This window comes from Eretmochelys imbricata, chromosome 7 (genome assembly GCF_965152235.1).
Source record: "Eretmochelys imbricata isolate rEreImb1 chromosome 7, rEreImb1.hap1, whole genome shotgun sequence".
NCBI lineage: Eukaryota > Metazoa > Chordata > Testudines > Cheloniidae > Eretmochelys > Eretmochelys imbricata.
Window position 1 is genome coordinate 659,351 of NC_135578.1, and position 26,665 is coordinate 686,015.

Sequence of the window (26,665 nt, forward strand, 5' to 3'; positions counted from 1 at the left end):
CCAGAGAGCTTGTTTTCAATCCCCTCACATCCAATGCAGTTCCATTATGAGTAGAGGTCCTAGAACCACCCTGAAATCTCCACTCAGCCATTCTGGAGCTGGGTGAGTCTCCTCCTAAGAGTCCCCTTTGTCTCATGCTCCCACACTTTTCTAGCCAGTTCCCCTGTTTCTCCTCCTGCTCCTGCGCTTTGCCATGAGCCATTTGTGTGAGATGTCGAATCCTGTCCGTTGTTTAGACCAACTCTCTGCTGATCCCTGATTTCCCCCTTTCTCCTCCCAGGTCCTCTGCTGTTACACACACATGCTTTGCTGCCTGAATCCACCTTGGCAAAGCCAGCCACCAACTGGACTCCCCAGCACCTAATTGCCAGGTCCTTTAGGCGAGAGTTTAGAAACAGGCTGCTCTTGGTTTCCTGGTGTCATAACCTTTGTTTGTCCCTTTCCAGACTTCAGGAATCTATCTCAGATTCACTCCATTTTTAAAAAGTCCATTTCTATGTGAGGAGTGTCTTGTGCTGGTTCCTGAATTCTCCTTTGGCTGCCCTGACATCTTTGGCTCTGTTTAGCTGGAATCTCTTGGCTGCATTTCTTTTTGGAGACGCTTTATGGCCGTCTAGTTTCACATACTTTGTTACCATCTTCTCAGAGGCCCTTTGGAAATGAGATGCACATCTCAAGGGCTTTTCTTATCCTAGCAAAATTAATTAATTGAAGGGAATTTAATGTTATGACTCAGGCTACAACAATGGAGCAGGATTTTAGCAAATTACAATGAGGAGGCTCTTACTGACAGGACTAAAATCCCCTTGGTAGAAGATGCATTTAGCTAATTTGGAGTGTCTGAGTAACTTGCATGTTTGCACAATAGCAGACTTATTCCAAAGCAGAGGAGCACCTGCACAGGACTGGGAGTTGTCTGACAGGGTTTAGATCTGATTTATTTTTCCACTGAAAACTCCACACACAGTTTGTAAAGGGCCTGAAGATTGCATTTCTAGGCCAGAATAGACATTAGTCTCCCAACCTAAAGCCTGAGAAGAGGCGACTATGCTTTTCATGACCTAGTTTTGTTTTCTAAACATAGACACACATTGGACATTTTATTTTATTTCTTTCCAGAGCTCTGGGTGCATGCACAACTCAACACAAAAGTAGAGAATAAAATCAACATGACCCAACAGGAACATTAAATCTCTTACCCTCCCTCCCCCTTACTCCAGCAACTCTCCAAAAGCCATGATAAATGGAGAAAGAGGCCTGTCAACATGCCCTGCAGGCCAACAGATTTTGGCTTTGTTTGACCAAGAGTGTGGAATATGTTCCACTGTCAAAGGATCTCCACTCATATCACCCCACCTCCACGCTAATGCCTCTGGGGACTATAAGATGGAGACTGGCGGCTGACTCAGTCTCTGGGCTAAAAGACACCCACACCCCGCAGTCTCTAAGGAATCCAGAACCCAAAGCATACAGGGCTTTATTAGAGCTACACAGCACTGTGAAGTGGAAGCCAGTGAGGCCCCTGCAGCCCTAGTGTAAGATGCTTCATTTGAAAAACCATGCTAAATACGCTGCCCGCTGCCCCCTGCAGAAACTGAAGCTTCTGAGTGGTCTAAGGGGTAGTCCCAAATACAGCACAAGGCACCATATAGGCCTCGTTACACAAAGACAGAGCAGGTCACGACTCTTGTCAATCATAGATGGAAAGCACCCCCTTGGCCACTGGTACTATTTGAAATCCAGATGTAGCTAGGGACCCAACTACCTCCTATGCTGAGGCCCTCAGTAATGAAAGGTGGGTGCAGATATTTCTTCCAGCCCACCAACATCCCCTCAGCCAGGTAGATCAACAGCATAATCTTTGGCTGAAGCTATGGAGCTGGAGCACTAAGTGCCTTTTGCATGCTTCCAGCACCACAGCCCATACCAGCTCAGTGTCTTCCCCGGGGGCTCGTGTGCATGCTGTACAGGAGGAGAGATGCAACAAGACCCTATGACACCAGCATGTGAGCCCTTGAGCACATCTCTATACCCCGGCCAGGGCCTGCATGCATGTCAGCAAGAGCTCATGACTGATGGTTCCAGTCAGCTGAGAAAGTCTAAAGGAATCAGCCAGGATGTGATCTTCGTTGCCAGCAGGAAATCACAGACCAATGGGAGAAGCTGTTCCAGGCCCAAAACCTGCTTACGGAGATCTCACGCTCCACCCTATTTTTCCCTAAGGAAGAGAGATTCGGGGCAGGCAGTGACTGGCAAGGCTCTGTGTGGAAATGTTTTCTGGAGCAGTGCTAACAAGAGCTTCTTTCAGTTATGCTAACACCTAGCCCTTTTAGGAGAGGCATTGATGTTCTCCTCCAATAATGGACTCGCTGTCCCCCTGCTAGGCTCTCCCACGCAAAAGGACATGGGTCCAATTCGCAGGTCACAACATGAAGATCCCCAAATGCTTCCAGAGTTTGAGCAAGTGGTGCTGGCTGGAATTCATGCAGAGAAGATGCCATATGATGCATCTTCCCCCTTGAGCATACATTGCTGAACTGGCCAATTATCTGCAGTCTTGTTGGAATCAGGTTAAAATGAGTCACAAGGAAGTTTAGCCATTTTAATAACGTCTGTTAATTCTACAGCAAGTAATTGTTACTGAATTTCAGGACCTCTATGGAATGTCATTTGTGCAACTCTAAGATGGTGCATGCTACTTGTCCCTTAATCAATGTCAAAGAGAGGAATCTCTGAAAGATGGATGCACCACTTTGCTGAGCTATTCAACCATCCCTCTCCTGTCAACACACAGATGCTAGAGGACTGTCCCAGCACCTATATATGAAGAAATTGCCCAGCCACCTACCACTGAGGAGTTGCAAAAAGCTATCACACAAATGAAGTCAAGTAAATCACCTGGCACAGGCACAATACCAGCTGAAATCTTTACACTTGCAGGCACCCAAACTGTCCCGTATCTACATGAAATCATTAAGGATAACTGGGAAGCTAAGGAAATTCCTCAGGACTTTAGAGATGTAATAATAGTTGCACCAAACACAAATAAAGGAAGCAAATCTGACTTTAGGAACTTCTGGGCATGTGTGACTGGGACAGCGGTGCACAGACAATCCAGGAAGTTTTTGGAAAATGTAGGGGACAATTTCCTGGTGCAAGCGCTGGAGGAACCAACTAGGGGCAGAGCTCTTCTTGACCTGCTGCTCACAAACCGGGAAGAATTAGTAGGGGAAGCAAAAGTGGATGGGAACCTGGGATGCAGTGACCATGAGATGGTCGAGTTCAGGATCCTGACACAAAGGAGAAAGGACAGCAGCAGAATACGGACCCTGGACTTCAGAAAAGCAGACTTTGACTCCCTCAGGGAACTGATGGGCAGGATCTCCTGGGAGAATAACATGAGGGGGAAAGGAGTCCAGGAGAGCTGGCTGTATTTTAAAGAACCCTTATTGAGGTTACAGGGACAAACCATCCCCATGTGTAGAAAGAACAGTAAATATGGCAGGCGACCAGCTTGGCTTAACAGTGAAATCCTTTCTGATCTTAAACACAAAAAAGAAGCTTACAAGGAGTGGAAGATTGGACAAATGAGCAGGGAAGAGTATAAAAATATTGCTCGGGCATGCAGGAGTGAAATCAGGAAGGCCAAATCACACCTGGAGGTGCAGCTAGCAAGAGATGTTAAGAGTAACAAGAAAGGTTTCTTCAGGTATGTTAGCAACAAGAAGAAAGTCAAGGAAAGTGTGGGCCCCTTACTGAATGAGGGAGGCAACCTAGTGACAGAGGATGTGGGAAAAGCTAATGTACTCAATGCTTTTTTTGCCTCTGTCTTCACGAACAAGGTCAGCTCCCAGACTACTGCACTGGGCAGCACAGCATGGGGAGGAGGTGACCAGCCCTCTGTGGAGAAAGAAGTGGTTCGGGACTATTTAGAAAAGCTGGACATGCACAAGTCCATGGGGCCGGATGTGCTGCATCCGAGAGTGCTAAAGGAGTTGGCGGGTGGGATTGCAGAGCCATTGGCCATTATCTTTGAAAACTCACGGTGATCGGGGGAGGTCCTGGACAACTGGAAAAAGGCAAATGTAGTGCCCATCTTTAAAAAAGGGAAGAAGGAGGATCCTGGGAACTACAGGCGAGTCAGCCTCACCTCAGTCCCTGGAAAAATCATGGAGCAGGTCCTCAAGGAATCAATTCTGAAGCACTTAGAGGAGAAGAAAATGATAAGGAACAGTCAGCATGGATTCACCAAGGGCAAGTCATGCCTGACTAATCTAATTGCCTTCTATGAGGAGATAACTGGCTCTGTGGATGAGGGGAAAGCAGTGGACGTGTTGTTCCTTGACTTTAGCAAAGCTTTTGACATGGTCTCCCACAGTATTCTTGCCAGCAAGTTAAAGAAGTATGGGCTGGATGAATGGATGATAAGGTGGACAGAAAGCTGGCTAGATTGTCGGGCTCAATGGGTAGTGATCAATGGCTCCACGTCTAGTTGGCAGCCGGTATCAAGCGGAGTGCCCCAAGGGTCGGTCCTGGGGCCAGTTTTGTTCAATATCTTCATTAATGATCTGGAGGATGGTGTGGATTGCACCCTCAGCAAGTTTGCAGATGACACTAAACTGGGAGGAGAGGTAGATACGCTGAAGGGTAGGGATAGGATACAGAGAGCCCTAGACAAATTAGAGGATTGGGCCAAAAGAAATCTGATGAGGTTCAACAAGGACAAGTGCAGAGTCCTGCACTTAGGACAGAAGAATCCAATGCACCGCTACAGACTAGGGACCGAGTGGCTAGGCAGCAGTTCTGCAGAAAAGGACCTAGGGGTGACAGTGGACGAGAAGCTGGATATGAGTCAGCAGTGTGCCCTTGTTGCCAAGAAGGCCAATGGCATTTTGGGATGTATAAGTAGCGGCATAGCGAGCAGTTCGAGGGACGTGATCGTCCCCCTCTATTCGACATTGGTGAGGCCTCATCTGGAATACTGTGTCTAGTTTTGGGTCCCACACTACAAGAAGGATGTGGAAAAATTGGAAAATGTCCAGCGGAGGGCAACACAAATGATTAGGAGACTGGAACACATGACTTATGAGGAGAGGCTGAGGGAACTGGGATTGTTTAGTCTGCGGAAGAGAAGAATGAGGGGGGATTTGATAGCTGCTTTCAACTACCTGAAAGGGGGTTCCAAAGAGGATGGATCTAGACTGTTCTCAGTGGTAGCTGATGACAGAACAAGGAGTAATGGTCTCAAGTTGCAGTGGGGGAGGTTTAGGTTGGATATTAGGAAAACCTTTTTCACTAGGAGGGTGGTGAAACACTGCTATGGGTTACCTAGGAAGATGGTGGAATCTCCTTCCTTTTGAGATTTTTAAGGTCAGGCTTGACAAAGCCCTGGCTGGGATGATTTAGTTGGGGATTGGTCCTGCTTTGAGCAGGGGGTTGGACTAGATGACCTCCTGAGGTTCCTTCCAACCCTGATATTCTATGATTCTGTGATCCCTTGGCAAAGGGTCCTCTGCTCCTGTTAACCTGCCAGGTGAGGGCAAGGTTGGCCTAGCCCAGAAGAGAGGGCTGGAGTGGCTGACAGGCTGGTGGTGTCAGGGCACTCTCAGTCCTGGGCGCCCCAAGAACTGTCACAGTGGCATTGGTGGCAGGATCTGTACCCTGTTTACTAGCTAACCAAAGACCATGCTCCCAGCACTTATAAACCAGTTACCGAGAGACTAAAGAGTGAGAAGGAAAGAAAAGGTTACAGTTTCTTGTTTTCTGTTTATTTCAGGTAAGGGACTAGAGTGCCAGAAAAGGCAGGATGAGCAGAGAAATACATGCTAAACCTACCAGAAAGCGATTAGAAGGGTTTTGTGCAGAACACTGCTTATTATCTGCAGGAAAAAATATGGATGAGTTAAAAACCTTCCTCATGGAATATGACAAGCAGCACGAAGGGCAGCCAAATTTCCCGAGGGTGCCTAAAGACTCAGGGAACCTGCCTGAGACCACCGCCAGTTTTGTCAACCCCAAAGCCAGGAGAGAGCTGTGCAAGCTGGACCTAGTGTGAAAAGAGCGTGTGTGAAAAGGCAGAGAATGGAGATGAAAAGAAAGAGGCAGGCAGGCAAAGACAGGGCTGGTGTAGCCCAGAGGAGAGGGCTGGAGTGGTTGACAGGCAGGTGGTGTTAGGGAGCCCACACTCCGTCACCACAGGCGAGACTCCCTCTGGCTGGAGGCAGGGGTAACAAGGGGACTCAGTCCCAGGTGCCCCAAGAACTGTCACAGTATCTCCCTGCTAGCTACAGGTGGCAAAAGCCTGGCCCATATTTCAATCAACTGGCTTGTCAAAACAGTATCAGAGAAGTTTCCAGCAGAGAGCGAGTGTGGATTTAGGTCAGATCAGAGCACCACAGGCATGATCTTTGTTCTGAGACAGATTCAGGAAAAGTGTATCGAACAATACATGGTCCTGTATGATGTCTTATTTCTCTAAAAAATGCATTTGACACTACGCAGAAATGGCCTCTGGAAAATTCTAGAAAAGTTTGGCTATCCCACCAAATCTGTTAGCCTCATACATCAACACCACGAAGACATGACTGCTCAATACTCTCAGATGGTGGCCTTTTACAAACCATTACCCATATCTAATGGGGTGAAACAAGGCTGTGTGCTGGCACCAACACTGTTTGGTCTCTTCTTTGCAGTCAGTCTGAATTATGCAACAGGCAACCTTAAAAAGGGGGGGGCCTACGTAAGTTACAGGATTGATGGAAATCTCTTTGGTCTCCAAAGGCTTTCAGCAAAGACAAAGTTCTTGAGGAATTCATGTGTGAAGTCCTTTTTTAGATGATTGTGGTCTACTTAGTTATACTGAAAGTGATCTACAGCTTATCCTTGACAGGTTCTCAAAAGCAACTGAACAGTCTGAACTGACCATCAGCCTGGAAGAAACTGAAGTCCTCTTCCAACCAGCTCCATCAACCATTACCATGGAGCCAAACTCACTGCTGATGGTACAGAACCAAAGAGCATGTAAAGAGCTTGATACCTTGACAGTACTATCTCAAGTGACAGTTTCTGGAGTCAAGAAATATCATAGAATATGAAAGACAAGTCAGGCCTTCAGAAGATTTCACCATGGGATACTTAAGCTGCACACCAAACAGTCAACAAAACGGAAGATATGCAATGCAGCAGTGATCAGACCTTTTTACGTGGGTGTGAAACGTGGACTGTTTACTGCAGACCCATTAAGCAACTTGGAAGAATTTCACATGTGCTGTCTCTGATCTGTTATAAATGTCCATTAGCAAGATAGCCTAAAACATTAACATCCTTAAAAGAGCAAAACTAACCACCATTTAAACAATGATCATCTGTCCATTTTGCTGAGCTTTGATAGACAGATCGTGTTACCAGAACAGGCAATAATAGACTCTTGAAAAATGTTTTCTATGATGAGCTGAAACTCAGAAAGCACAGGAGGCTTGGTCAATGAAAACACTTTAAAGATACCCTTAACAGAATCTCACCTCTTGCAGCATAAATACTGGCAACTTCGATGACACAGCCGCAGACAGATCTGAATGGAGAACAACTATCAATAAGGGCTGTAAACACTTTGGGAAGGCAGATACACACACATTAAAAAAAAAAAAAAGATTGTAAAAGTGGCTAGGCATCATGCTAAGTCTTCAGTGGGAGCCCTGCATAAAACCCTAAGAACGGCCCTACTAGGTCAGACCAATGGCCTCAGTGCCCTATCTCTGACAGTGGCCAGTGCCAGATACTTCTGAGGGAATAAACAGAACAGGACAATTTATCGACCAATCCATCCCCTGTTGTCCAGTCCCAGCTTCTGGCAGTCAGTGATTTAGGAACACCCAGAGCATGGGATTGGATCCCTGACCATCTTGGTCTAATAGCCATTGATAGACCTATCCTCCATAAACTTATCTAATTGTTTTTGAACCTAGTTATACTTCTGGCCTTCACAACATCCCCTGGCAATGAGTTCCACAGGTAGACTGTGTGTTGTATGAAGAAATGCTTCCTTTTGTTTATTTTGAACCTGCCGCCTATTAATTTCATTGGGTGACCCCAGTTTGTGTGTTATGGGTAAATGAAGGGGTAAATGACATTTCCCTATTCATTTTCTCCACACCATTCCTGATTTTGTCATATCTCCCCCTTGACATCTCTTTTCTAAACTGAACAGTCCCAGTTCTTTTAATCTCTCCTCTTACAGAAGCTGTTCCATACCCCTAATCATTTTTGTTGCCCTTCTCTGTACTTTTCCCAGTTCTAATATATCCTTTTTCGAGATGGGGCAACCAGAACTGCATGCAGTATTCAAGGTGTGGGTGTATCATGAATTTATTTAGTGGTATTATGATAATAAGACAGAAAATATCTATCCCTTTCCTAATGGCTCCTAACATTCTGTTAGCTTTTTAGATTGCTATTATACATTGAACAGGTGTATTTAGAGAACTATCCATGATTACTCCAAGATCTCTTTCTTGAGTGATAACAGCTAATTTAGACGCCATCATTTTGTATGTATAGTTGGGATTATGTTTTCCAATGTGCATTACTTTGCATTTATCAACATTGAATTTCATCTGTCATTTTGTTGCTCAGTCACTCAGTTTTGTGAGATCCCTTTGTAGCTTTAGTTAAGTCCAAAGCTGACTTCAATCTTGTGTAATTTAGTGTCATCTGCAAACTTTGCCACCTCACTGTTTGCCTCTTTTTCCAGATCATTTATGAATACGTTGAACAGCACTATTCCCAGTACAGATCCTTGAGGGACATCACTATTTACCTCTCTCCCTTCTGAAAACTGACCATTTATTCCTACCCTTTGTTTCCTATCTTTTAACAGTTACTGATCCATGAAAGGACCTTCCCTCTTATCCCATGACTCCTTATTTTGCTTAAGAGCCTTTGGTAAGGGACTTTGTTAAAGGCTTTCTGAAAGTCCAAGTATACTATATCCACTGGACATCCTTGTCGACCTGCTCGCTGACTCCTGCCAAAGATTTCTAATAGATTGGTGAGGCATGGTTTCCCTTTACAAAAGCTGTGTTGACTCTTCCCTAACATATCATGTTCATCTATGTGCCTGATAATTCTGTTCTTTTACTGTAGTTTCAACCAGTTTGCCTGGTACTGAAGTTAGTCTTACTGGCCTGTAATTGCCAGGAATGCCCCTGGAGCCTTTTAAAAAAAACTGGTGTCACATTAGCTATGCGCCAGTCAGAGAATAGTACAGAGGGTGATTTCAGCAAATGGTTACATACTAGAGTTAGTAGTTTTTCAATTTCATATTTGAGTTTCTTTAGAACTCTGGGGTGATATCCGTTTGCAGTCTTGGTCCTCATGGCTCAGACTGTAGAGCTACCTGAGAACACATGTAATGTCAGTGTAGGATACGATGGACAGATGTATAGTCCCTCCAGGAAATAACTACAACCCCGCCCCTCTGTTCTCTGGCAAGATTACTTCCCTCTACAGGAATTGTGCATAAAATCCCATCTCCTAGAGACAGAAAGGAACTGATTTCCTGACATCGTCCATAGCATCATTAGAAGCACAAACTCTGCAGCTTTCCCAATGTCCCCTGATGCAAGCTGCAGGTGTCCGGGATTCCCCCTAGGGTTCTTCCATTTTTATGGAATAATCTCCAGACTACTCCCTGGCCTCAGCATGTGCATAAACCCTCTCAGCTGGCCTCTACTTTCTGAGGGGCCATGCTGCTCTTGGACATGCCAGCAGCCAGGGAGGCTGCTGCTCCTGGGACCCAGATGAATTCTGAGAGCAGATAGGCAAAAGCATGAAACCAACAGAAATGTCTCTATGTTCTTTAAGTGGTGTGGTGTGAGTCACCAGGGTAGAGGGAGCAATTACAGATAAGAACTCTGCTGAGAATGATTTCTAGCATCAGTCTTTCCCCACAAAAGGTGCTGGGGAGATAACTAGTCTCTCCTGGTAACAAGGATGGGACATTGGTAAGACTGTTCTCTAACAAAATGATACAAGAACAAATGATAAACTAAAAAGAAACAAGTTCTCCCCAGGCACATGTGCCACATACAGGAGCTCTGAAGGAACATAAGAATGCATCAGCTGAGCCAGATTGAAATAAATTGTTAGATTGGAGGGTAGCAAATATTGCATCTCTGTTTAAAAATGGTATTAAAGGTGATCAGGGAATTACAGACCAGTGAGTCATAGATCTGTACCTGGTAAATTGACTGAAATGATAATCAAATGGAATAATAAACCTAGAAGATTATGGTACAATAGGGTCTAACCAGCCAGGATTCTGCAAAGGAAAATGGTATCTTACTATTCTACCAGAATTCTTTGAACATATCAGTGATGATCTTTGAGGCAGGACCTGTCACTCACTGTGTGGCTGTGTAGTGCCCAGGACAACTGGGCACAAATTGCAGTTGAAGCCTCCCGCCACTATAGTTAATGGGAAATATAAATAACAAAGGAGAATTGCTCAGCGTAACTGATTTAGACTTTGGTAAGGTCCCTCAGGAGAGGGTCTTATGGAAATTAAGCAGCAATGGAGTGAGAGGTAAAGTTCTGTCATGGATCAGAAACTGCCTAAGAGACAGAAAATGCAGCAAGCGTAAATGGTCAATTTGCATCCTAGCAAAAGGCTCTGTACTAGGACTGGTGTTTATGGTATTGTTTAGTGATTTAGAAATGGAGGTGAGCAGGGAAGTGGCAACCGTTGCAGATGACACTGTGACAATCAGCGTCCAGACAACGCTAAGGGAGGACAAGGGGTCTGAACCCCAAAGAGTAAGCAATTGAATCAAGTGGTATATACAATGTTATTGTGTATACAAATATGTTGAGTAAGGTCTTTTATGAAAGATGATAGTGTTCTGAATTTGATGGTCTTTGATATATAGACAGATACACATAGATATACACACACAGAGGATGGCTATGAATTATGTATTTATATGGAATAGTATGTTCATGACCAGTGCTATGACTTCAAGTATACCTCACAGCATGGAGGGGTTCCTCCCAAGCCAGGTGTTTACACGAAACTAACTTCACATACCCATCCATTGTCCAGCCAGGAAAAGACAATGGTGGACCATTAGAGTTAATGGGAAAACACTGAAGGACAACAGAAACGGAAGGCCAGCATCTCAATGGGCTGCTGTCTGTGAAACACTAGATACCCATCTAGGACAGAGGGCATGCTGCAAAACTGTTTAGAGTCGATAGGTAATTTGGAAAAGGAAATTTGGCTAATATAGTAGTGTAAAGCCTGAGGTTGTCTTGGTTTATTTTCTGTGTAACCAGTGGGTGTTTGCTTTTCCTTATCAGTTCATCTCTGAATCGATGATTTTTCTATTACATGAACTGTGTTTATCTATACCCCAATCAGGTCTCTGTTTTCCAAACCGTGTGAAGGGTATATCCCAAAGTGAACAGATAAACTGGGGGGGCTGTTTTCACACTTTTGAGAAGGTGATGACACAGTCCCAGTGTCTGATAGTTAAGAACTGAGGTAGACGTATTTGGGGATCATCCAGACTGGAACAGGTGTTGGTGTCACCAGGCAAGGCATAACGAGGCTAGTGGAAGCCAAGGTGAGACTTTTGTGCTTCTAGGCTGGCTACTGGAGTCAGGGCTCTGAGCCATAGCAGCACAGCATTAAGGCACCCAAGGTTACAGGGCAGGTGGTGACCGACCCCTTTATTGGTCTGGATGATCCCAAAATTGTCATAGTCACAAAATTATTTAAATTAGTTAAGATAGTGAAGACTGAAAGGAGCCTTTAAGGGATTAACCCAACAAGGGGAATGGAGAACTTGATGGCAGATTAAAGTCTCCATGTGCAGCTGCAGTGAACAAGGGCCTAGGTGTGCTCATGATGAATCAATGGAAGCTCTGCTCCGTGTGCAGCCGCAGTGAACAAGCTAATAGACAGGTGGGATACGCAAGGATGAAAAAGCCTCCTCTGGGATGCTGTGATCAGTGCTAGTCCCCACGTCTCCGCCAGAACGCAGCAGGAATCAAGGGGCTTGGGCAGAGGCAACGCGAATGGTCTGGGGCTGGAAAGCCCCCAGGCAGAGAGCCTGAAACACTTGGGCCTGTCTCCATTAGAGAAGAGACAAGGGGGGAGCTGATTAAGGTGGCCTGGAGAATGAATGGGCTAGAAAAGGCAGAGTGGGCACTGCCGTTCTCCCTCTGTCCTGACAGAAGAACCGGGGCGTTTCAGGACACTGACAGGTAGCACGTTTAAAACTGAGAAAAGAAACACTTTTTCACACAATGTGCAATGGAGATTAAATAACATTCTGTTCCAATTTTGACCTTTTTAAAAATGTTTCTCCAATCAAATTAACAATGGATTTCATTTTGAAAGCTCATTCTGAAATGTTACCTGCTGAGAGTGTTGAAATGGGACATTTCAGCATTATCATAACGCTTCCTTTCGAGAAGAGGGGGCTAATTGATCAAATTAATGAACACGACTTTTTTGTCAAAGAACTGTAACAAAACCCTTCCAAGCAGCTCTGGTATCGAGCTCTTGGGGAGGACTAGGGCCTGGGTTGGGTGTGGAACAGTTGGGTTAGGTGTAAATTATGGCTGTTTTAAAGCTGTGTGTTTTCTATAGGCACTCTTGTTGCAGAGTGCTCTCCATGCATGCTGCTCAGGAAATGCGCCCCGGCTCTTGTCCCCCTCACTGCCCAGCCTTGAGCCCCTTCTCCCCTGCTTCAGTGGTGTGGTTGAATGTGGGATCGTTAAAGCATGTACTTGACATACATTCAGAAAGATCTCAGGATCCCAGCCACAGGATGCAGGGGAGCCTCCTGAACCAGATGACTGCTCCACCCCACCTTACCCCTCTCAGCCTGACCACGAGAGGCTGCCCAGTCTGCTCTGCTGCCTGCTTAATGGAGCAATGTTCACAAGAAAGGCTCCCATGTGCAGCCCTTGAAATGCACATGGCTTCCCAGTGTAATTAAGAGGCACCCCTAGGGAGGATTGTTGCTGTCTTTGAAGGAGTGACAGGGCTGTCCTTAGGGCGTGGGAGGCCCTGCTGGTACCAAAGACTAACAGTTGTTCTGCGATCTTTAGGTTAACGCTCTCCAGTGCATGACAGCAAAGGGTGGCCAAGCCCCCAAGTGCCATCACTGGCTGTTATGTACCGGTTGGTCAGTGCTTTGCCTCTGCAGTGAGCCAGGGAGCGCTCAGGATTCCTTGGTTAATATATGCCCTTGGAATCAGAAGGACTAAGTGTTTTGCGCCATTGGAAGCATTTGTTTTTAACTGTGACTGTCTAAGGGGATGACACTCTGCATGTGAACTACAAAAAGACAGGCCCTTGATGTGTCTGTTTAGGCAGCTGTTCAGTCTCCCACCCTCAGTCCAGACTTGAGGACCAAGTCCCCTCTCTACCACGCTGGCTGGCAGCTCTCCCATTGCTCCTTGGGATCCCTGTAGAAATGGCACTGGGGTATATTCCTGTGCAGAGGGGATCCCTTCTGAGTGTTGTAGATAATTTGTGAGCCTTTTGTTGGGCCAGGCTATAAATAAATACTGCCTTTTAAACTCAAAATCTTCAACAATAGCTTCTACCTCCTGACATAAACATCACCGATTCAGGAAATAACACCTTCCACCCTCCTCTGCTCTGCCAGCACTCCAGCCAGAGCCCCCGAGAAAAGGCACGTGCTATTTCTGTATCTCCTGATGAAAGCAGCAGCAGAAATGCACAGGAGGGGGCTGCTGGAGGATTTTCTGCTGAGCTAGTATGTCCGACTGTATCTAGCATTGGTGTTTTTTGCCAGCACCTGTGTGCAAGTAACCAGTTCCCTGTCTGTTCTTCACAAAGATAGACACACAAACATATAGTGGCCTCTAACACTGTTGCCAGCTCTTTTTTTCCCCTGGCATCTAGTGAGTGCCAACCTTCTAGTGTGTGTTAGCACCACAGTGAGCTCTGCACAAAGATTCTTACTCCAGCTTCCGTCCATTTTCCCACTCCCATTCTATCAGCTTGGCCTGGCTCAGTATGCAAGATGAGTTAACCTGATTCCTTTGGAGTGCAGCGGTACAGAGGGCACCTGACCTTCCCTAAGTTCCTTGGTGTAAACTTGTAATGAAGCAATAATTTGCATAGACATACTCTTAGAGCCCATGGGATGGGGGAGGGAGGGGAGCCTCTGGCTCCTCTTTGGTGCCACCTGGAGGCAGTGGTAAAAAAATCCTGTCCTTGGAGAGGGCTGAAGGACTCTGGAGCCCTGCAGCAGGAACAAGCCAGCCCTGGAGGCAAGGTGGGGTTCCTGGGGCTTTGTTTGGACTCTCCTTTCCCACAAAATGAGGTACCTTTTCCTGGGTTTGACCAGAAGACTGGACCCCAAATCACCTCACTACACCCACCCAGGAAGGCTCTCATCAGGGAGGAAACTGAGCCTGCAACTGCATATCCACGCCGGGGAGATGTAAGTGATTGTTCCATGCCTGTTTGCCTTAAGAGGAATTCCAGCATAAATGCATACTCTAGCTCTGAGGCTCTGGGAAGTGGATCTGGTCCCTTTGGGTGCAGAAATACCAGTCATTTAAGCAGCGGCTTTCAAAGCTGCAAAAAAGAACTGCTGTGGGGGTGAATCCTTCCAAAAGGTTCCTTTTCACAGGTACAGAGGAAGCTGTCCCCCACCATCCTCCGCCAGCACCCGTGCCTCATGGAGGGTTTCATTCTGGCAATGCAGTGATATTGCCTTGGTGTAGCTTGGCTAGTGGCTGATACTACTCAGTGGCCGTGTCTCAGTGTTTGACAATAGATGATACCCATTTGCTTTCTGGAGGGGAGGGCCTGTCTGAGAGATGTCAGTGCAGCCTGGGAAAGTGCGTTATGGCCTCGTTGAGGAGGGGGAACCTCTGGCACTCAGTTTGCTCCTGCTTTTGGGGGAACGTAAGGCCCCCATGGTTCCCCCAGGACAGGGGTTGCCCCTGGGATGCAGTACGCTGCTCATCCCCTTGACAGCAGGGTCAAATGAACAGCATGGAGCAGTCACAGGGCTGTTGTGTGAGCAATTGCCCACTCTAGCTTGGCAGCTAAGGCAGTCCTTGAGTGTGCTTCCTCTGCTTTGTTTGGCCCAGCAAGGGGGTGTAACCCCTTAGCTGCCCAGCTAGACATATGCCTCCCAGCACAGCTTCTTGAACACTAAAACATGATGAGACTAATATAATTAACTCCAAGTGCAACAGGTAAGGCCAATGAAATGGCCAATGAAATGACCCTGTACAAACAAGACTGACCCGTATTTCTCAGACTTCCCATCTGGTGTCATCTAGGGCCTGCAGACTATGGCGGACAGAAGGTAGACTGCTAGGAAGGAGGACTAATGGGGGCTCAGATGTGGGCTCTAATTTTTTTGTCCACACTGAATCATGGGGACAAGCAGTAGAACGTAGACGTCTGCCTAGCTGGCTGCATCTGCTGCCTTCTGCCCACAATTGATTGTGAGCACAAAATCAGAGGCCTGCTTGAGGCCCTTTTGAAAATGGAGCTATCGAGTGATGCTGCTGATGTTCTATTGCCCATATGTGTCTGGAAGACTGGCTAAGGAACATTCTGCTACTTCAGCATTCAGAAGTGGCTCTATGGATTAGCGCAACGAACCCAACAGACAGTAGGAGATGCATGTTGTCAACTTGTCGTGGACTTTGGCGATTGCTACACAGTCATGATGGAGCTAGATTCCAATGGTAAGTCTGGGGGCTAAAGCCCATGAGGCTGGTTTGAAGTATCATTTGCTCTTAAACATTAGTATCAAATACCAGGAGACAATTGTTATTTCAAACTACAAATTTCCTTCACAAAAGAATAAAATTTTAAATTTTCCAACTCTGTTTCTGGGAGGAAGACGGGAATGCTCAAGGCCTGTTGATCGCCTATTGTTCCTGTAATGCTGCTATGGCTTCCGGGTACAAGAAATTCCTGTTCTGTGATCCTTGGGTGTCACCAATGTGCCAGGGCATCTTATGAGCCTTTCTAAGTGTCCCCAACTCCTCTGGTCACAGGGGAGGTGGTCAATATGTAGACTCTGGAGGTAAGACATTGAAAATATCAATCCAGCTATCTTAGTCCCCTTTTCCGTCTGCTGCGTATAAGCACCTTCCCTCTCTGTCGTTCTGCCAGTCAAATGGCCTGGTGGCTCCCTCCACGCCAGATGCAGTTGAGCCCAAACTACTTGCAGCCTAACTCAGATTGTCTGGCCTCCATTCTACCCCTTTAGGAACTTCCTCTGTTGTTAGTAGTTATGTATCCAGATGATAGTAGTGCCCATAATGGGCCAGTTACTTCCCAAACAGATAAGTCCCTTCCCAGAGAGCTCACAGGTTAAGGTGACAAGCAACACATGAAGGGTGGGGAAGAGGAGTAAAACATGCACCCTATTTCTTTTCAAATAAGTATCAGTTCTGTCCCACAGATCTTTCTATTCACACAGCTGGGAAGGAACGGCAGCCTCTGTTGCCAGATGTGGTGTTGTGGGGCAATATAGGACACTGTCACTCATACAACTGTTGTAGCTGGTTTTATAACAGCGAAGGATTTAGCAAAATCTCCAGTTCTGTGTTACTGGGATTGTGAGCAGGGCAGATGGCTGGGTTTCTGTTTGTGATGAAGTAAAGTCCTTCCTCTTAATTAGATCCAGTTTCCTCCTAGGGGACAGTGGTTTTTGAGCTGGGCCTTCTGTGACGCCTTAATTAAACCCTTTCCTGATTACTGTCCAGTAATCAGACACTGGAGGTTTAACCCTTTTGCTAAAAGAGGCGCTGTCTCCTGGATTCAGACTATTCTCTCTCTCAATATGTCCCCCTACCCCCACCCACTTTGTGACCTAGGTTTCCTCCGCTGTGTCTGAAGCAAATGACAAATCACTCACAGATTGCACCCATGTGTTTCCCAGGATTAATTTAACAAGCTGGAATCCCTAGTTATGCAGCTTCCCACTCAGAAATGCATCTTCAAGGAGATCAGAATAAACTTATGTGAAACTCTGTCATTGGTACTAGAAGAACATAAGAATGGCCATACCATAGTGTCTGTTGCCAAATGCTTCTGAGGGAGTGAACAGTACAGGGCAATTTATTGAATGATCCAGCCCTTGGTGTCCAGTTCTAGCTTCTGGCAATAAGGCTTAGAGACACCCAGAGCATGGGGTTGCATGCCTGATCATCTTGGCTGATAGCCATTGATGGACCCATCCTCCAAGAACGTATCTTGGTTTTTTCTGAAAAGCCAGTTATATTTTTGGCCTTCACAACATCTCCTGGCAAAGGGTTCCACAGGTTGACTGTGCGTGTGTGAAAAAGTACTTCCTTTTGTTTATTTTAAACCTGCCGCCTATTAATTTCATTGGGTGACCCCTGGCTTGTGTGTTATGGGAAGGGATAAATAACACTTCATTATTCACTTTCTCCACACCAGTCATGATTTTATAGACCTCTCTCATATCCCCCCTTAGTCATCTCTTTTCTGAGCTAAAAAGTCCCAGTCTTATTAATCTCTCCATCTATGGACGCTGTTCCATACCTCTGATCATTTTTGTTGTCTTTCTTTGTATTTTTTCTAATTCTAATATAACTTTTGTGAGATGGGGCGACCAGAGTTGCATGGAGATTCAAGGTGTGGGCGTACTATTGATTTATATAGTGGCATTTTCCATCTTATTCTCTGTCCCTTTCCTAATGGTTCCTAACATTCTGTTAGTTATTTTGACTGCTGCTGCAAATTGAGTGGATGTTTTCAGAGAACTCTCCACAATGACTCCAAGAGCTCTCTCTCTCAAATGGTAACAGCTAATTCAGACCCCATTGTATGTAGCGTTGGGATTATGTTTTCCAGTGTGTATTACTTTGCATTTATCAACATTGAATTTCATCTGCCATTTTGTTGCCCAGTCACCTGGTTGTGAGATCCCTTTGTAACTCTTCACAGTCAGCTTTGGACTTGACTATCTTGAGCAATTTAGTGTCATCTGCACATTTTGCTACCTCATAGTTTACCCCTTTTTCCAGATCATTTATGAATATGTTGAACAGCACTGGTCCCAGTACAGACCCCTTGGGGACACTACTATTTACCTGTCTCCATTCTGAAAACTGACCATGTATTCCTGCCCTTTGTTTCCTATCTTTTAGCTAGTTACTGATCCATGAGAGGACTCTTATCCCATGACTCCTTACTTTGCTTAAGAATTTTTGGTGAGGGACTTTGTCAAAGGCTTTCTGAAAGTCCAAGTACACTATATTCATCCACACATTTGTTGATGCCCTCAAAGAATTCTGATAGATTGGTGGGGCATAATTTCCCTTTACAAAAGATGGGTTGACTCTTCCCCAACAAATCGTGTTCATCTATGTGCCTGATCATTCTGTTCTTTACTATAGTTTCAACCAGGTTGCCTGGTACTGAAGCTAGGCTGACTGGCCTGTAATTGCCGGGATCGCTTCTGGAGCCTTTTTTTAAAAATCAGTGTCACATTAGCTATCGACCAATCATCTGGTACAGAGGCTGATTTAAGTGATGAGTTACACACCACAGTTAGTATTTCCTTGATTTCATATGAGTTCCTTCAGAATTTATGAGTGAATACCATCTGGTCCTGGAGACTTCTTACAGTTTAATTTATCAATTTGTTTTAAAACTTCTTCTATGGACACCTCAGTCCAGGATAGTTCCTCAGCTTTGTCACCTAAAAGGAATGGCTCAGGTGTGGGAATCTCCCTCTCATCCTCTGCAGTGAAGCCCGATGCAAAGAATTAATTTAGCGTCTGTGCAATGGCCTTGTCTTCCTTGAATACTCCTTGCGCACCTCAATCATCCTGTGGGCCCACAGACTGGCAAGCTTCCTGCTTCTGATGTACTTAAAAACATTTTTTTTGCTGTTAGCTTTTGAGTCTTTTGCTCGTTGCTCTTCAAATTCTTTTTTGACCTGCCTAATTATACTTTTACACTTGACTTGCCAGAGTTTATGCGCCTTTCTACTTTCCTTAGTAGGGTTTCACTTCAAATTTTTAAAAGATGTCTTTTTGTCTCTAACTGCCTCTTTTACTTTGTTTAGCCATGGTGATGTTTTGGGGGGTTTCTTTGGTCCTCTTACTGGTTGGTTATTTATTTATTTGATACATTTAGTTGGAGCCTTTATTATTATATTTTTTTAAACTTCCATGCAGCTTGCAGGCATTTCACTCTTGTGACTGTTCCTTTAATTTCCATTTAACTAACCTCCTCATTTTTGTATAGGTCCCCTTTTTGAAGTTAAATGGTACTGTGGTGGGATTCTTTGGTATTTTTCCCCCTAAAAGGATGTTAAATTTAATTACATTATGGTTGCTATTACTAAGCAGTTCAGCTACATTCACCTCTTGAACCAGGTCCTGTTTACCACTTAGGACTAAATGAAGAATTGCCTCTCCCCTTGTGGGTTCCAGGACAAGCTGCTCCAAGAAGCAGTCATTAATGGTGTCTAGAAATTTTATCTCTGCCTCCTATCCTGAGCTGACATGTACCCAATCAAAACGGAGATAGCTGAAATCCCCCAATATTATTGGGCTTTCTGTTTTTGAAGCCTCTCTAATCTCCCTGACCATTTCACAGTCACCAGCACCATCCTGGTCAGGTGGCTGGTAGTATATTCCTACTGCTCTACTCTTATTATTTAAGCATGGGATTTCTACCCATAGAGATTCTATGGTGTAGTTTGAGTCATTTAATATTTTTATTATATTTGACACTTTCTTTCACATATGGTGCCACGCCCCCAAAAGTCCAACCTACTCTGTTATTCCTACATATTTGGCATGCTGGTATTACCGTGCCCCATTGATTATCATTGTTCCACCAAGTTTCTGTGATGCCTGTTATATCAATATCCTCATTTAACACCAAGCACTCAAATTCACCCATCTTATTATTTAAACTTCTTGCATTTATATAGAAGTACTTATAAAATGTGTCAATATTCAGTTGTCTGCCTTCATGTGATATAATCAATTGGACTTTTTTTCATTTGACTTTCTCTTCAGCTCTTACCTGCACGTCTAGCCCATCTATCCTCTTCTCTTTACTAGAATATAGAATATTCCCTCCCCTAAGGGGTCCAATCCATGTGCTCCTTTGCACCTGTTGGCTTTCCCTCAGGCCTTAGTTTAAATACTCCTCTATGACCTTCTTAATTTTACATTCCAGCAATTTGGTTCTGTTTTGGTTTAGGTGGAGCCTATCCTTCATGTCTATCCTTCATCCTCCACTCCCAAAAGGTTCCTCAGTTCCTAATAAAATTAAACCCCTCCTCCAAACACCATTGTCTCATCCACTCATTAAGACCCTGCAGTTCTGCCTGTCTAACTGGCCCTGAGCATGGAACTGGAAGCATTTCAGAGAATGCTACCATGGAGGTCCTGGACTTCAAACTTTTACCTAGCAGCCAAAACTTGGCCTCCAGGATTTCTCTCCTACCTATCCCTATGTCCATCCCTATGTATCACAACCACTGGCTGCACATAAGTCTGTCTAGTTGTCTCCAGAGGTCCACAACCTTCACACCCAGCAGGCAATTCACCATGCGCTTCTCCTGGTCATCACAAACCCAACTACCTAGATTTCTAATAATCAAATTCCCCATTACTATTACCTGTCTCTTCATAATAACAGTGATCCCCACCACCACCCCGGAGAACTACTATGATATCATCTGTAAGGAGGGTCCAAACTACGGGATCATTTTTCTCCACTCCAGCTTGATGTTCTCCTTCTCTGAGACTCTCCTCCTCTTCAACAGCACAGAGGCTGCCAGACTGGGGTGGGACTACTCTGCTGTGTCCTGGAAAGTCTTGCCTGTGTACCTGTCTCCCTTCCTCAGCTCCTCCAGCTCAGTCACTCTGGTCTCCAGAGGCTGAGTACCGGCTCTGAGGGCCATGAACTGCTTGCATTGAATGCACACACAAGCCCCCTGCCCACAGGGTAGGTACTTAGCCAGGCTGCAGTCAGTGCAATGAACTGGCTAGCCCCCACTCTGTTGCCGGGCTTCTGCACACCTGATTTGTACTCTTCCAGGTTTTCTTTCTTTCTTTGTTCTTGGGGTGGGTTGTGGGGGTTTTTTTGATGGGGGGAGAGGGTTCGCCTAAGTTTGGAGACTGTTTATTTGGTGTATCTGGCTCTCACACTCCCTCTCTAAACTCTCTAACAACGCTCCCCTGTGTGGACTCCTGCTCACTAGCTCCAGTCCATGAGTGCATTTGAAAACCAGGTAGGAAATGAGAGCGGGCCGTCTTCTCCCTTCTCGCTGCTTTCACCTGCCTACCGCCCCTTTGCCAGTGAGACTGTACAGCCTTCAGCCTCACTGCCTGCCATGGCCTGGGAAAGGTGTGGCTTCCTTCAGCTCAGTATCTCTAGCCTTAAATGCTACTTTAAATGCTACTTTACTCATGCACATCATCATCTCCTCTACTGCCCCACCCCCAACACAACTCCTCCATTTATCTCCACTGTCCATAACACTGTGTCTATCAGCCAAGGCCCTGATTTCTCCTCCTCCTTCTCCAGCCCATGTCCATAACTCTGCTTAGTGCAACCTTCACACGCTCCATGGGCTTCACTGCCTCAGTTCACTCTCCATGCTTACATGATCTCCACCTGGACTACTGCGCTTCCCACATCTAGAGCTGCCTTCACTCCAGCATGTGGCAGCTGCCAAGACACCCCAGCTGAACCTTATGTCACTGTCTCCTCACCCACTTCAGGATCTAGCTCTAGCTCATCTGCCTTGTTTTTAAAAATAGCCCAGAGTCCAGACTAACTCCCAGACCTTGTCTCACTCCTCCCTTCCCTCCTCTGTCTGCTTACCTAACACTGACCCGTACGCTGAGGGGGCTATGAGCCTTTGCTATGGGGCTCTGCCATCTGAACCAATCTTCCTTGTGGCTCCTTCCTCTCCTCTCAAAGCCACCGTGAGAAATCCCTCTCCTCCTCTGCCCGCAGCCCCTAACTCCCTGGTCCAGGGCTCGTTTTAGTTAGCTGTCTGAAAGGTGCTCCACCTGACTTTTAGGAAAGCTACGCCAGCCCAGGAAGGTCTCTTGTAAAATAGTCCATTTCCAAAAGCCCAGCTGCTCCCCCTGCCCCCGTGTTCTGATCGACTGTAACAGTAACTGCACCAGCCAGCCACCTCGCTTCCTGGATTCCATTTGCATTGGGTGCTGTGAACTACACGTACCATACAGCAGTGGGGCCTGGATGCGTAGAGCAATTTGTAAACAGAACTGGCATCAAATAATGGCCTTCGACTCCAGACTGTTTGCAATGAGGCAGAGCTGCTCCCCCGATTCGCTGAACAGAGTTTAAAGGTACCAAGAGCGTGAATACACCGTAGCGCACTGCCTCAGAAGCCTGGGCTGAGACAAACTCTTGCAGTGAAAACCTGAGGGTTTAGCCAGACCTGCTCTCAAAGTATGTTCCGAATGTAACGCATTCATTCCCCGCCCCGCCACCCCCTGGATTCCTGTATCCTGCCCTTCCTGGGACTGATGATTGAGACCTTCAAAGCAGAGGCTCTCACTCATGCAGAATGCATCTGGTTGCCTCCCCCAGGGCCAAGGCCAGCACCAGCCCATGCCCCTGTGCCCTGTTTCCTTCTCTGCCCCCAGGCTGCCTCTGCTGCCACTTTAAGGACTTGAGCCTGGTTTTCAAACCCATTAATGGATCAGCCCTCGCATTTCCAGCCATGCCCTACCACTGCAGCTTCACTCAGAAAGCCAGGCCCCAGGGTGGAGAGCAGAACCAGGCCTGCTGGGTGCATTGACTTGAGCTTTCTGTCAGGGCTAGACTGCATCAGTCTGACAAGCCAGAGGCTGCAGCAGGACCCTCCTCAGCCTGGTGGGCAGGCAGATGGCCAAGCAGAGCCTCCCACCCTGGAGGGGAGAGAGCAGAGGCTGAGCCCACAGGGCCCCCATGCAGCTGGAGGGCCTGGAACCATGGAACAGGGATTTATTCAGGTCTGAAATCAGTGGTCCAAATTCCTCTTTTTGTGTCAGCTTTTACTTAGCCTCTGCTGGGTCGAGAGGAGGGAGGCTATCTGCCCAGGCCCCTGCTGGGTGGAGATGGGCTGTCTCACCAGGGCCTGGCCCCCTGCAGAGTCTGAGTGGGTTGTCTTGGCAGGACCTGGCCCCTGAAGGGTGCAGTTTGGGGTGTGTTGTCTCACCAGTGTCCAGACCCCTATAGGGTCAGAGTGGGCTGTCTCACCAGGGCCTGGGTCCCTGCTGGGTGTGGGTGGACTGTCTCAGCAGGGCCTGGCCCCTGAAGGGTGGGAGTTGGGGTGGGTTGTCTCACCAGTGCCCAGACCCCTGCAAGGTCAGGGTGGGGTTGGGCTGTCTCTCCAGGGCCTGGCCCCTGCAGGGTCACCTCTGACTGGCGCTTGGGTCACCATTCATTGCTGTAGAAATGTATCGATCCTGTATCCTTGCCTTGGGTAGGGGACAGGGACTGCAGGAAGGGGCCCCCTGTGCACAGTGGCTGGGGGCAAGGCCTGGTGTCTGGCAGCAGGGAGGGTGGGCCCAGGATGTGGGAGGGAGCACCTGCGCCCATCCCGCACTGTGTCCTTCCCACCTTGGGGGCTGAGTGCCATGTCAGGAGCCAGAACCTCACACTGTGTGCTGGGCCCCCTGTGCACCCAGCCTTCGGGCCCAGCTGGCCTGGCTCTCCACCACCCCTGCTGGGATGCCAAGGTCCAAGCTGGGGGAGCCGGGCAGGCCCCTGTCTGCCGCCGGAGCCATAGGCAGCAAGGCTGGCTCCCCATCCGGCCACACCCCAGGCAGCTGCAGGGCGCCCGGCCCCGCGGATGGCGGGTCCAATCCCCATGCCTGAGCCCAGCCACTCGGCTGCGACTCAGACTCTGGGCAACCTGGGCAGGTGACTCTCAAACTAGTTAGCTCGGAGCTCCGGGCCAGACCCCTGGAACAGACCAGACTGCCCGGCTGAAATGGCAGCTGGATCTGGGTGTGCACAGGGCACCCCGTTACACCGAAAGCAGCCCTTGCTCCGAGGGGGACCCCCGGCACCAAGCCAGACCCAAACCCGGCCTCTGCAGCCTGCCCGGTGGGGTTCTGCTCCCCGGCCCGGCCCGGCCCGGCCCAACCACAGGAGCCCCCTGCCCCAGGCCGCCCGGGCCTGCTCGGGACCCTCCCCCACGTCTGTCGCCCTCTATCCGCGGAGCTGGTGCTTCTCCCCGGGCTGCAGCCTGGGTAGCCCCAGCGCCGCCAGCCGAGCGAACCCCCGAGAGCCCCGGGCCGAGGCTGCGCTGAGAGCCGGCGCCGGCCCGGCCGCCCGGCCCTGGCCCCAGCGGGGCGAGCCGCGGCCGCCTACCCGCCAGCAGCTGCATCCAGGCGCAGATCTTGTAGACCGTGGCGGTGTTGCAGAAGAAGAAGAGCGCGAAGCAGGTGATGCAGCCCAGGATCAGCACCATGGAGAGCAGCACGAAGAAGGAGGCCGCCTTGAAGGCGCCCGAGGGGATGGTGCTGAAGTCGGCGAAGGAGCCGCGGCAGGCGAGCTCGCGGTTGGCCAGCCCGTTCCCCACGCAGTAGTGGAAGAGGCCGAAGTAGCCCGGCTTGGGCGTGTTGACGCTGTCCCCGATCCAGTAGGGCTGGATGAAGACCACCACGTTGATGATGGCGAAGCAGATGGTGAAGATGGCCCAGAGGACGCCGATGGCCCGCGAATTCCGCATGTAGTTGTCATGGTAGAGCTTGGAGGCCTCCTGCGAGGGCAGCATCCTGCCGGGCCGGGCCGGGGCGCAGGGCTGGGGGCTCGGGGCCGGGGCGCAGGGCTGGGGGCGCGGGGCCGGGGCGCAGGGCTGGGGGCGCGGGGCCGGGGCTCACGGATCGGGGCCGGGGCGCAGGGCTGGGGGCGCGGGGCCGGGGCTCACGGATCGGGGCCCGGGGCGCACCGGTCGCGGCCGGGGGCGCAGGGGTGGGGGCGCGAGGCCGGGGCCACACGAGTCGGGGCCGGGGGCGCAGGGGTGGGGACCCGGGGCGCACGGATCGGGGCCGGGGGCGCACGGATCGGGGCCGGGGCGCAGGGATGGGGGCCCGGAGCGCAGGGATGGGAGCCCAGGGGCGCAGGGATGGGAGCCCAGGGGCGCACGGGCCGGGGCGCACGGGTCAGGGCCGGGGGCGCAGGGGTGGGGGGCCCAGGGCGCAGGGATGGGGGCCCAGGGGCGCACGGGCCGGGGCGCACGGGTCGGGGCCGGGGGCGCAGGGGTGGGGGGCCCGGGGCGCAGGGATGGGGGCCCAGGGGCGCACGGGCCGGGGCGCACGGGTCGGGGCCGGGGGCGCAGGGGTGGGGGCCCGGGCCGCACGGATCGGGCCCGGGGCGCACGGGTCGGGGTCGGGGGCGCACGGGCTGGCAGCCGCAGCGCAGCAGCAGCTAGGCCGAGGGGAGATGCCCCGGGAGGGGCTCCGGTGCGGAGGGCGAGCCCGCGGGGTGGCCTGCGAGGGGCCAGGCCATGGGGGGAGCCTGCGGGCGGGGAGCCCTAGACGCGCCCGCTCGCTCCCACCAGCTGCAGCAGCCGCGACTCCATCTTGGCTGCCGCCTCCCTGCTCCTGTGCGCGGCGCGCTCCCGCGGCGGGGCGCGCTCCCGCGGCAATGCAGCTCAGGGGGCGGGGGGGGCAGGGGGCCGTGTCCCCGGCCGCCCCGGGCTCTGCGCCTGGACCCGAGCCCCGGGGGCCCGGGGCCTGTTCCTCGCAGGGCCACAGCACCCAGACCGGCGCCCCCAGCTGGGCGGGCACGGGCACGGGCACGGGTCCTTCAATGGGGGTGGGGAGAGGGGCCTGTTTGGGGGGACCGTTCCCCTCTCTCCTGCTAACCCCGGCTTCCCACTGCGCTCTGCCCCGCCCAGTACCCGGGTCCTGCCCCGTCCCCCAGTGCTCTGGGATGGGGATCCCCCTGCCAGGAAAGCCCAATAGGGGCTGGGGACTCCAAACCCTGGGGAGAGGCCTGAAGGAGGCCAGGAATCTGCTCCTGGGGGGCCGAAGGGAGCTGCCCAGGGTGCAGAGTCTGAGCCTCTCCCCCCCTCTGCTGCCCTGCCTGCAGGCTTGGGGTGCCAGGGAGGCACGGCCCCCTGCAGCCCCCTCCCTCGCTGCCCTACTGCTGCCGGGGCAGGACCCCCAGGCAGGTGAGGCCTGGCTCTGGGTGGGATGGGTGCTGGGCTGTGGTGTGCTTCCTGGGGATCCTTCCCCCCGCTGGGATTACTGCAGTGCTCACAGGCTGAGCCAGGCCTGCCTGTGCTGGTGGCCCCTGCCCAGCCAAGTGCTGCAGGAGTGTGTCGGGGCCAGAAGGGGGCTGTGCCCTGCCCTCAGTGCTGACCCCCCAGGGCCCCAGCGCAGTGCTGTGGGGGCATGCTGCGGGAGGGGCCACCTTTAAACTGCCACTAAACTCAGAGATCCTGACCATCCAGGGGCTGCTGCCAGCCTGGTTCTCCTTAGCTGCAGCATCTTTCTTTGCATCCTACCGTGGCACCCTGCCCTGCTGCTAAAAGCTATCACCTGCCAGAGTCCCCCTTTCACTGTCTGGCTGCTGATGCCCTGGACTCACTGGTGGGAAGCCCCCGGGAAGCAGGGGTAACAG

General features: G+C 49.6%; 1 protein-coding gene across 1 annotated transcript in view; it reads right to left on the minus strand.

Annotated features, from left to right (window-relative positions):
* LHFPL4 (LHFPL tetraspan subfamily member 4) overlaps positions 1-24,812 on the minus strand; it is a 63,331-nt gene extending 38,519 nt beyond the window's left edge. Inside the window, exon 1 of the mRNA XM_077822463.1 lies at positions 24,407-24,812. Within this exon, the coding sequence (XP_077678589.1) occupies positions 24,407-24,812 (406 nt within the window). The remainder of the gene's footprint in view (positions 1-24,406) is intronic.
* Positions 24,813-26,665: the final 1,853 nt, after the last annotated feature.